Below are 12,370 nucleotides of genomic sequence, written 5' to 3' on the forward strand. Positions count from 1 at the left end.
TACAAAAAAAAAGTCAGGAGAGACAACAGTGACATTCAATGTCTGGAACTGTTGCTTGGCACAAAAACATTTCTTTAAAAAAAAAAAGTCACACATCCTGGCATTCTCTGTGGATGTTGTCGTTTTTACCTCAAATTTTGCCATATTATACTCAATGTGAACAATGAAAACTGCTTGCATATTTGGGGAAAAATAGTTGTGAAGTTTCCATCGATAGAGAATTTACCCCCTCCTTTCCCTTCTTCCTCAGCAAAGTATCAGCACGTGTCTTATTTTAGTGGTTACTCATGAGCAGAAATTCATTTAGTACATTTAGTTCAAAATGGCAACTATAAGCACCATGGGTCATTTTTAATCATTTTTCATATTTTAGTTGCGCAACAGTAAATTTGATTTAAAACTTTGTCTGAAATGATTGAACAGATTTACAACATTTTCAAAAAAATACTGGAAAAATAACTGCTGTTTAGTGAGCATCTGAGTCACAGATAAGATAATAATTTTCATGTTACTTGCATTTATCTATTACTGATATATATAAATAGCATGTTACCATAACTACTGGGCGTAATGTACAAATGCTATAATTATTTGACATAATAATAGATTCAATTTCTTCTATCACAAAATCTAATGATATATCTATCATTTGCACAGTACCTCAGAATTTTGTTAATATCAGTTTTGTTTCAATGTCTGCGTACACAGGTTGGGAAAGGAAGTTACGAAATGCCGTGTACAAACATATGGTGTTGTACCCACAGATGAACCATCCATCGTCATCAGGGGAACACTGTAAGGAACCGTTGAGTTACATTCGAAAATCACAGGTATGGTGATTACATCATTACAGACACTAACACCTGAAATATTCATGCCCCCCCCCCCCCCCCATCAGTGACGTTTGTCCGGTTCGTAACTCATTACCATTTATCCATTTCTCTTGACTAAAACTAGACAAAAATTCTGAAATTGAGCACATAATTTTCTGCTAGGAATTTTCATGATTTTTATAGCATTTTTGTAAAAAAATATTTGCAACAGTTGCCACCATCCCTCGTTGTAGAACCCCATACATTTTTGCTGTTTTATTTTACGATTTTTAGTAACTTTGCAAAGGTTTACAGCATATGTGTAGTTTTATTAAAATATTGGTTATTTTAACAAAATTTGAACAAACACTACTCGAAAACCATCGCCCTTATAGTCCAACAATTTTATGTTTGGTAATAGACACCACTACGGTATTCGCTTTATAAGAAGTTTGTCTGCAATTGTAACACATATCAAATCTCATGTGCTCGTTTGTCTTAAAAGAATACTGACCTGACACCGTTGTTCTGTGTTATGTAAACTGTTATGACACAGTATTTACAAGAACAGAAAATACATCTGGTATTTTGACCGACTCTAAAAACTGTCTACATTAATCATTAGTCGCTTCACCAACTGCATATTCTAAAAAATCGGTCAATTTTCAGCTTACATTCATATTGAATTAAAAATAAATAAATTGTTATCTTTATTAACCAGTGAGGCTCTGAATATTTTAAGCTATAGCTATAAGGAATTGATTATTAATTGTTATATTTATTAACCAGTGAGACTTTGAATATTTTAAGCTATAGCTATAAGGAATTGATTATTAATTGTTATCTTTATTAACCAGTGAGACTTTGAATATTTTAAGCTATAGCTATAAGGAATTGATTATTAATTGTTATCTTTATTAACCAGTGAGGCTCTGAATATTTTAAGCTATAGCTATAAGGAATTGATTATTAATTGTTATCTTTATTAACCAGTGAGGCTCTGAATATTTTAAGCTATAGCTATAAGGAATTGATTATTAATTGTTATCTTTATTAACCAGTGAGGCTCTGAATATTTTAAGCTATAGCTATAAGGAATTGATTAATAATTGTTATCTTTATTAACCAGTGAGGCTCTGAATATTTTAGGCTATAGCTATAAGGAATTGATTATTAATTGTTATCTTTATTAACCAGTGAGGCTCTGAATATTTTAAGCTATAGCTATAAGGAATTGATTATTAATTGTTATCTTTATTAACCAGTGAGGCTCTGAATATTTTCATTAAGTTTTGTTCTTTATGAATTTGAAAAGATGGTGAAAGTTAGTGAAAATAGAGAATATATAATCTCCCCAGTGCTTCTATTCTCCATTCTACAACAGCAAATACTTTGCTTGAGCATTATAGAAAAAACAAAAAGATTCTCAATTGTTCATCTGGCGGATTGTAACAAAATAAATATGCAAATTAGCAACTGTGCTTAAACATTCATGTCATGACTTGAGGTAATAAAAAACAATATGGCGAATAGACTCGTAATTACACCAAGACATTAACTGATTGGCCTCTCTATCATAATAGTAAAGCTTCATGATGCAACCACTTACTGCATTGCATATGCACTGAGATCAAAGTGGCGATGTGATTGATTCGGCACTTTGGGAATTCTGCGTCAGAGGCTTTTTCATCATAGCAGTATATATAAATATGTAAAAAGTGACTATTTTCTTGATAGAGCAATTTAGTTTCTTTTGAGTTTTCATCCATTTGAACACAGTTAAACGATTGAGACTCAACTTTTTTGATTATACTCGCACCTTGAATCTTTGTTGTTACCGTACTATTTAGTTAAATTGATGATATCTCGTCTTTCGGATCTGGTGGGGAATTCTACCTGACGCAGGTAGCGTTTTCTTGTTGATTTTCAATGATAAATGCTTCTATCCAAATATTTGTCTGCAAATTTAAATGAATGCCAGACACCTTTTAATAAAGATATGATTGATGTTATCTTAATCAAATCCACCAACGTGCTCTGAATCAATAAGTCTGACCCCAATTGTTGACATTTCATCTGTTTTTGACTTATTTCACTATCTTGGGATAACCTTGGGATGAATAATGTTCTATAGTATTCAAAACTCTTGATTTTATGGAGGGTCATTAATTTAGTTTTTTTTTCAAGTGTATAGATAAACTATTAAATCAAGAATGTTTATTTTCTTTTCATTTTCAGAGTAATTGGGAAAAAAGAATATTGAAGAGTTTGAATAGTATGTGTACAGAGTTGAGTGTTCCCTTGGCAAGAAAGGTAAGCTTTCATCTAATTATAGTGAGTTCTCCCAAATATTGATATTAATAATTATTATTAAAGTTGGGGGCTTCTAGACATCTTTGGACCTTTTCACCACCAGACTTTCACTTGTACTTTTCTGCACTTTTTTCTTACATTCTTCAATATTCCTGGAAATGAAACCTAATTTTGGTGCCAACAGACATAATTTAAGTAGTTTTTCAGCATTTACTAAAAATTGGCTATTTTTGTCCCAGTCTCCTGAAGGAAAGTATGGACTATAAACGGAACTATTTTGAAAATTTGTGATGAAAAGAGGGAACTGGTGGTGAAAAAGTTAAAATAAAATTAGCCCTGCATCAAATGCTAATGATAAACTTGGTTGTTGTAATTCATACAATCTGGCAAGTATGTGAAAGTGAATATAGAATTATAGTAATGTTTTACATTCCACTTAGTACAGTACATCCATGTCAAACTTTCTACAGTAAATCATGAAAAACTGATACCGCGATGGAGTTCATTGAGAAAAAAAACATACCATTTGGCAACACTCCACTAGTTGACTAGTGTTGTAGATTGTTTGTTGAAGTCAACAACATTACTTTGTACTAGTTTGTATGAATAACGATGAGAAAGAGACTAGTAATATAATTTAATCAAATGCTACTATGCTTGGTGGAAACATACTTCAAATAGTTTTATTAGTCATAACATAGATATATTGCGGTTGCGGTTGAACAGTTTTTATTGTAATTTATTGATGATTTAATGACATGAATTTTTTCAATCAATAAGTAGACCAGATTAGTGAAATTAAGCCAGTCATTGACATTTTCTAACTGTCTAAAACACAGCTGGGCAGATGGCTTGGAAAAAGCCAGTTTAAGTTGAGGTATTTAGCTTACAAGAACATAAAATTATTACCACATACGTCATTAGATTGTACTATTATGGTGGTGTACTTTGTTGAAAACATGTGATTACCTAGTATTTAAATGCATATTTCACTCCTTCCTTTCTGCTATGTTTACCTATCTCCTTATTTTTTACTTTCCCTTCTTCTAATCTACCGGTACTAGAATATTTCTACACCATCTATTCCCTTTCTCGCCCATCCCTTTGATTAAATTCGATCCATCCCTCCTTCCCTTCTTCTTCCTCCTCTCGTTCTTTATTCTTCTCCTGTTTTTATTCCATCACAACCATCTCCACCCTTTCTCTAAAGACTTATTCATAGCCAACTCACCCTTTCTAGTAGTTTGCTGTATTTAATTCCCTGTGCACACAAACCAGTCTAGTACATTGTATCGCAGTCCGAGCGTAACTCTGTCACAACATCCTTTGAGACTGACTTCATAATTACGTGTTTCATTAATCTTAATTGCTCTATGACTCACATGTATATATATATATTATAAATAATATAAATGTAAAATATATATTCAAAGAGTATTGTTTTCATACACAGTGTATGTCTAGTGTAATTTAGCTGTTATTTGATGTAATATTCCGCTCACCAACGGCCCATTCAAGGCTGATTCATCACTTGTGCATTCATCCTTCTTTTATTGAGAATCCAACTTAAAATGTATATTGATCAGTTAGTCAGTCAGTCAGTCTGGCGATAGTAAATAATGATCTCTTTTGAAATCAGAAATAATTTCTTGCCTTAAGTTTCAGTTTGTAAATGAAACAAATCAGACTTTAACATGATGTTGACTTTCCATTCAGAGAAATGCTAAATCGCTGCAGCTTCCAGGCGTCCACTAAAGGGTAGAAAAGTGTTATTCTCAGGGGTTGAGCTATGTCACAGAACATTCTATGTTTCTCGGATATGCAACACTGTACAATGTATTTCTATGGGCTTTGTGCGAGCTGCCGGAGAGTCCATGAAAAAAGGTAAAGTTGAGAAAACAGCACAAACTCAACTTTGTACCGGTAGTGATCCTGAGCAACTAAATTTATGTAATTATGTTGCACATGTAGGGGTAGTCTTTTCACACTGTTCACTGCTCAACAACTAGCACAAAATACAGTTTTCTGAGAGTTTCTGCCATGTGTTGGTTGTGGTGAAAATGCCCAAGTGTTTACTCCAGAGAATAGCCACCATGACTAAAAAACTTTTCTTAGAATATACAAGTACCAACCTGTTACAGTTGCTTTCCAAAAGCCAGAGAAGATTAAACGAAAAATCTGCATAATTTCTAGATTCATGTAAGCGTATCAAATATGCTTCTGTAATACACATGGAACATGGAAGTCACTGCTGTCTCTCCTGACGTTTTTTTGTCTTTATAAGTAAACATGACTGTTTTTTCTGAGTAATACATGCTTTGATTTGAAATTTCTTTTAAAAGCCATTGGTGCTGCAATATAGAATGCCAGTACTCAGCGCCAACAAGCTAACTTCGACAACTATTCCACTAGCAAATTTTCAACTCCAAAAAAAAAAATAAAACAAAGAGGACAAACACAATACAGTGAATTTAGGGAGAAATCCACGAACCTCCTGAAAACAAACCAAGAGCTAATGTCAGGTGTTTCATTCTGACCCACTGTGGCACCCATCACACGTACATCTAAAATCTGCTATTTTGGAATTAAATCAACCAACCATGTAAATACATAACCTTATTGGGAATAGTTTAACGTCATTTTTCTTTTGTAATTTAAAAAAAAATGGCAAAATGCAGTTTTTTAAACAATAAAAAGATAAATTTACACAAGTGGACGAAAGTCGACAATAATGGTCAAAAAGGTGAAATAGTGCAGTGTGAGCCGAGTTAGTTTGTAAATTGATTGACACATATTTCATATTCATGTACATTGCAGTTTGGTCTTAATTAATTGAGCTGCCGACAGCGAGTCTGGCACTTCGATCAATAAAACATGAGTAAAGTGAACGACTTTAAAAGCTCTAACAGGTTTATCTGTTGTATATTACGGTCTATTCGTGATGATAATGTGTTTTCTGACAGTTCGCTTTATTTACTGTTGCCCAATAACACTTAAAAATAATAGAAAGTCTAATATGAAGATAAATTGACAACTCTATTATGTTTTCGTATTATAACCTTGTTTACTGTGTCGTGTTTTTGAGTCAAATGTAGGTTTGTGAACCATGTACATGTAAATGTTGTGTCGGTAATTTGATCAGCTCAATTTTCATATTTTAATAATTTAAATAATTATTAGTTGATTAACTATTTATTAAATTTGTTATTATCCATGTTATTTCTATTTAAATGAATTGTCACGTGTCAATGAAGTGATCCTTTCGTGATCAAACCCGGTCTTGCATTTTGAAAATGGTCTTCTGAACACAGTAATGTGAGTGATTAGCAAGGCTAAAATATCTTCAAAATTGTATGAATTGGGAGAGTTTTAATATTAAAGCTATTCTGTGTCTAGATATATGTAGGCATGTGAAGTGTTCACTCTCCTTAGAAAATAAGGTCTTTTTGCTTCTTTTTGAGATAATTACCCTAATGTTTTGCATACCAAAGTAAACTGTTGTCACCCCTCAAAAAATAGTTCAATGCACTATATCTTGCATATTAATTAGGTAATTTGCATATCATTAACCATTTGAATGCCAAAGTAAACTGTTGTCACCTTTCACAAATTGTTCAATGTACCATATTGTGCATATTAATTAGGTAATTTACATATCATTAACCTTTGAATTCCAAAGTTAACTGTTGTCACCGTTCACAAATAGTTCAATGTACCATATGTGCATATTAATTAAGTAATTTGCATATCATTAACCTTTAGTAGTTTTTTTGTCACTTGACAAAATAAATCCCAAGTAAAATTATAAAAAAATATTTTTAAAATTTGCATCAGCTATTCATAATTATAGTTAATTATTAACTGAAACTGCAGAAAAAAATGATATAAACATTATAAGCATTGTAAACATTTGTGTCATCAAACAGGTCAAAGCCTATGACAGAACCCCACACCCTCCCCGTGGCTTTCGCTGAGTATGGAAGTTATTTTCACGAGTGATGCGGTGTATCCTGCGGCCATACTTTCACGAGCGAAGCAAGTGAAAGTACAGCAGAATACACCGCATCTCGAGTGAAAATAACTTCCATATGCAACGAAAGCCACGGGGAGGGTGTGGGGTTCTGTTATTATTACATATGTTCCATACTTGATTATTTCGTATTAAAGAAAGAACGTGCAAACCGGGATGGAATTTAGGTCGGGGAACCCCATTGCCCATTAATATGTTCCAATATAAGTGTTACGCCCTAGCAGCGCGTGTCAGTGTAGAACGCGCCCGGAGAACGCGTGTCACTGTTTGTTTGAAATTAAAATAATCAGACGTCTAATCTGAGTCACTGTTCGAATAAATAACTCGTTGACGTTTAGTTGGGACCACGGCAGAACCAGAACTTGAACTGGACGACTATGATACACAGTTTATGTTGAAGTTAAAAGTTCCGCCACAGAATTGTGCATTGGCAAACAAGTCGTGCAACTGCGGTACTCCACTGACGGGATGACTTTCGTCGACAGCGGTTGTCGCTGAGCTGCACGCTACAACTTTGTGTGTGATGTTGCTTGCTGGTCGTGGATTGACTGAGTCTTGATTACCGGTTAAAATGTTGCTCTTTTGGCGTTGGTAATTTTTATTTGGAACTGAGTAACGCCACAACGTCGCCAGCAGAAACCTGGTATCTCGATGCTGATGGTTGCGGCTGCATAGTAATCGCTGATTTCACTGCTGGTGGATCTTCTGAGAGCCCTTCAAGGTTTATAAAACTCAGTTTCCAGGTGGTCAACACACATTAAGTTCTCCCAATCGTAGTATTCCATGTGATGTACACCTGACATGCCAAAAATGTTGTTGAACGATTTGAACTGGATAAAAATAGCAGACGAAAATGTGTTTACAAAATAAAAATAGTTCGGTAGCCAATAAAAATACCATGTTCATTTGCATATTGACCGTGAAAATACCGAAAACATTATTGCATGGGTGATATGCAAATTAGTTTGGGCCAAAATAAGTGACTGCCTAAAAGTACCATTACTGTTGTTCAAATTTCATGTCACTCGGCAAGTATATTCATGTACCCCAAGGGGAAAATATCGTACTTCTAAATATTGTTTATTCCGAAAAACTGTACTCCTGAAGGGACTACTTTGTTTGCTCTCGGACCTCATTTGCATATGGGTTGTGGAAATACCGATTTTGATTTCAGGGACGAATCAAAATAAACTGCAGTACATATGTAATAATAAGCATTATTCCACTAGCCAATTCTTATCAGTAACATTTGTAATATTAGTTGATTATTGGAATTAACTTAGTGTGCAGAAAGAATGATGTATGATTAGTAAACATTATAAAGTCTGCATATTGAGAATTTGTGTCATCAAACAGTTCAAAACCTAACCATTATTCTACCAGCCGATTCTTATCAGTAACTTTTATAAGCAGCAGTCACTCGTTTATCAATTTCACAATCTGTTTTGAGTGTTTTGTGCAAGAATTGACTTCCTGAGGTTGCGATCAATGAAATCTGAACTTTGCTATTCTGACAGGTTGTAAAAATAGTTGACATCGTCACGTCAAATATGTATATGGTGGTCACTGCAGCCATGTTTGCTTGAATGTATTTCAATTTTGTATAAATAAACAATGCATTCAACACACATGTGTATATGCTACATGTGTGTTGCTATATGTATTGTTGTACCTAACGTTGTCGTGATGACTACTACACTTATTAAATTAAATTAAATTAAATTAATGTTTTATTAGTTCCCAGTCGAAAGCAGTCCAAAAACAGGGACTTATGGGTTGACCTTTGTGCGTGCGTGCCTGAACTTCACATATACCGGTACATCATACATAATATTATACATATGCACATCAATTTGTTTCACGATCTGATTCAAGATGGCGAATGGCAGTCATTTTTGTACTGAAAAATTATCAAAATCAAGCATTTGATGGCTGTTTACAGATGGATTTTGTTCAGATAAGATTCAAAATGGCCAAATGGTGGCCATTTTTGTGCTAAAAAATCATTAAATATCAAGCATTTATGGATGGATTTCCTTTCAGCTTGGTACATACATTAGACATTACGGGTTCCTGATGCACGTCATTTTATTTTTCAGATCGGATTCAAAATGGCTGACTGGCGGCCATTTTGTTTTAATGAATGGGCTTCTAGAGCCATATCTCTGACATGCTTTGACTGATTATGTTCAAATTTTAATGTTAAACAATTATCATAATCATATTCCTGACATGTTTATATTCCAGCTATATTACTATAAACAAAACTATATATCTTAAATTCGATAACTAACAGGGACTGTGTCATGCATGGCTTGTTAGTTTCTATTTGGACATAGTTCGAAAACATAAACTTAAGGATTGACTTGTAATTTGGCCTGGGCCAATCACATTCAAACTTCACACATACATCATACATCTTACGAGACACAAGCATGGCTATTTATTTTATGATTCCATTCAAGATCGCAAAATGGCGGCTATTTTTGTACTTAAATTCTAGCATCAGATCAGATTTGGGTTTTCTATTTTCTTCAAACTTTGTACATACATTAGACACTATGCTATTCTTAATTGAAGACTGGTGGCTATATTGTTTTAATAAATGCTGTTTCAGAAAGATATCTCTGACATGCAATTCATTGACAACCAAATTCATGATGGTCGAATGACGGCTTTAAAATCAAGTGTTTCCACCATTCTGCACCCATACCTTGATGCATGTCATTTTAAAAATGACTGAATGACAGAAATTTGTTATTAACAAATACTGTTCTATTATATTTTATTTCTTTTATGTTTGAATTCAAAATGGCCGACTCATCCCAGTTTTGTTTACTACAGTATTGAACAGCAAAGATTCGGAATTTGTTGTTGCTATTCTTGGTATCGGATCAACTGATAAATCCATTTTTCCCCGATGTATTTTGTATGCAACTCATCATCAGTCTTAAATATTTCATGCCGTTACAGTAAATTCTAAGAAAGATGACAAGATCTATATCTTGCTCAGAGCTTATTATTCAAAAAATCCCTGTGATTATATTCACTGAGAATAGCAAGGTCGCTCGTTAATAGTGTGATATCACAGGCTTTTCTGAAATAACCTAATGTATCATGCAGGGTTCTACCAATCTGGTTGTGCTGTGGGACAATAAAGATAATTTCACCATTTTCACCATTTTCATCATTACATGTACTGTATTTGTTCTATTAGAAGCGCATCTCCAATACATGCGCACCTAAACCAAAAATCGTATTTTAATAGTCTATTACAGATCTTTAAAATATGTCTTATTTTGGCCATATACATGTACATGTATGTATATATATATATATATATATATATAGAGACACCTTTGTTATTTGCACACACTACTAATAGAGTAAATATGGTAATGTACGTGTGCACTAAATTACATACCATGGAGGATGCACTGAGAGAGAGACACAATTCGTAGTGGATGAGGGAAAATAGGATGCTGTATAGAATTGAATTATTTTGTTTACAGTTAATTATAAATTTAGTTAAGGTATACACTAATGACATTAGTCTCAAAATAATAATAATGTCTGTCTGCATGTTCATTATGGAGTGTGGTTAATATACAAATGCGATCAATGGAATTGCTGTATAAATATTGATGCAAAACTATGATATGGTAGCTTGCACTATTCAATTTTCTAACTCTGAAAACTGAAGTTGTTCTCTGTGTAAGAATAGTAAGATTTCAGTTGAACATCAGGTATATAAAGTGTACAAGAAAGACACTGATTATGTATGCGTCTAAATGATATCAATTAACATGTCCTATATATTAGTCGTGTTAGCAATCTTACAAGGTGGCAACACAAATCACGAGATTGACTGCTCTTTCAGTGATCACATTCAGCGACTCTAGGAAAAATGACTATATGTACTTTACCTAATTAAATTCAATACACTGCCATAGTTTAAATATTCGTAATTAAATTACTTCTCTTTAGTGTTCTTGATCTCTCACCATTTTGATTTCATTTTCTTGCAAGTAAATTGATCAGCTTAATCCTGATATTGGATTTGATCAGCTAAGTTTTTAAAGACATTAAGATTAAGTTGTACTCGGATATCGGTCGGCAGATTTCAAAGTATACGCGACATGTAGGACACTCTTACAAATGAAATGTTGATGATTTTGGCTGGATCTGTATATCGATACTAATTTAACCGGCGCTGGAATGTAATCAGTGTCATTGTTGCGATCATTGAAGCGTTACAATTACACATGCAATATCATTTTGTAAATTTGTTAAGTCAACATGTCCAATAAATAAAGTTCAATTAAGCAATCCTGGAACTCACTATCGATTTTGGCAGATTTGTGTTAATGCATGGATACGGCTAACACTGAATATTTTAATGTGAGCATTTGAAAAACTGCTTCTGCTATGATTTGAGGAATTTTTTTCTTGGTACTGGAGAGTTGATAAATTTCAAGTTGCTGTATTAGTTTTGTAATTTCACCACCATATTCAGCATGTCATTTAATTGGTTTAATATTTGAATTTTAAAATCATATTTGTACTATTATTTAATATATGCATATTAAAATTGGATTAATTTTAATTAGTCAGTGTAGTTCACATGTGAACATATTTTGTACAGCATGTTTGTTGATATAACCAGTTTGTTGAAAAGCAACACAGAGAATAAATTCATGATCTAATTCGGAATCGAATTACGATGACTGAGGCAGTCTATTTGATTCCCCGTGTGTTGTGGTAAAAATTCTTGATGAAAAACATGTGATTAGATTGCGATAAATGACACAAGCGTGATAATTGGGTAATGCAAATGTGATAAATGCACAAGGAAAGGGGTTGAGCAAATGTTGTACACTGTTCATTTCTTTATCGATACATTCTGCCATAATATATAAATATTTGATATGTTTTCTAATCCAGACATAAATAGCTTTACATAAACGTTTCGTTGAACATTTGAAAAGACTTGATATTAAAAAGTTGCCTGGATAATTTTGTACGTACGCTGACGTACTGGCCTTTTTTTCTTATCTCATATAAATCATCACATCACCATAATACCTAGGTGGAAATTGTAGTGCTCACCTTAGTTTTTGTGGAATATTGTAGAACATATTAACACTGTCAACAACATCCGTCCACATCTGTGTTGTCACTATATTCTATGGTTTAGTAGAGAGAATTTTATTCA

At 33.3% G+C, this 12,370-nt stretch overlaps 1 protein-coding gene across 1 annotated transcript in view; it reads left to right on the top strand.

The window, feature by feature from the left end:
• Nucleotides 1-12,370, top strand: part of LOC100377614 (TBC1 domain family member 19-like) — a 158,524-nt gene that overhangs the window by 3,336 nt on the left and 142,818 nt on the right. Inside the window, exons 4-5 of the mRNA XM_006814653.3 lie at nucleotides 709-830; nucleotides 3,051-3,125. Coding sequence (XP_006814716.2) covers nucleotides 709-830; nucleotides 3,051-3,125 — 197 coding nt within the window. The remainder of the gene's footprint in view (nucleotides 1-708; nucleotides 831-3,050; nucleotides 3,126-12,370) is intronic.

Source organism: Saccoglossus kowalevskii, chromosome 4 (assembly GCF_978046115.1).
Source record: "Saccoglossus kowalevskii chromosome 4, keSacKowa6.1, whole genome shotgun sequence".
NCBI lineage: Eukaryota > Metazoa > Hemichordata > Enteropneusta > Harrimaniidae > Saccoglossus > Saccoglossus kowalevskii.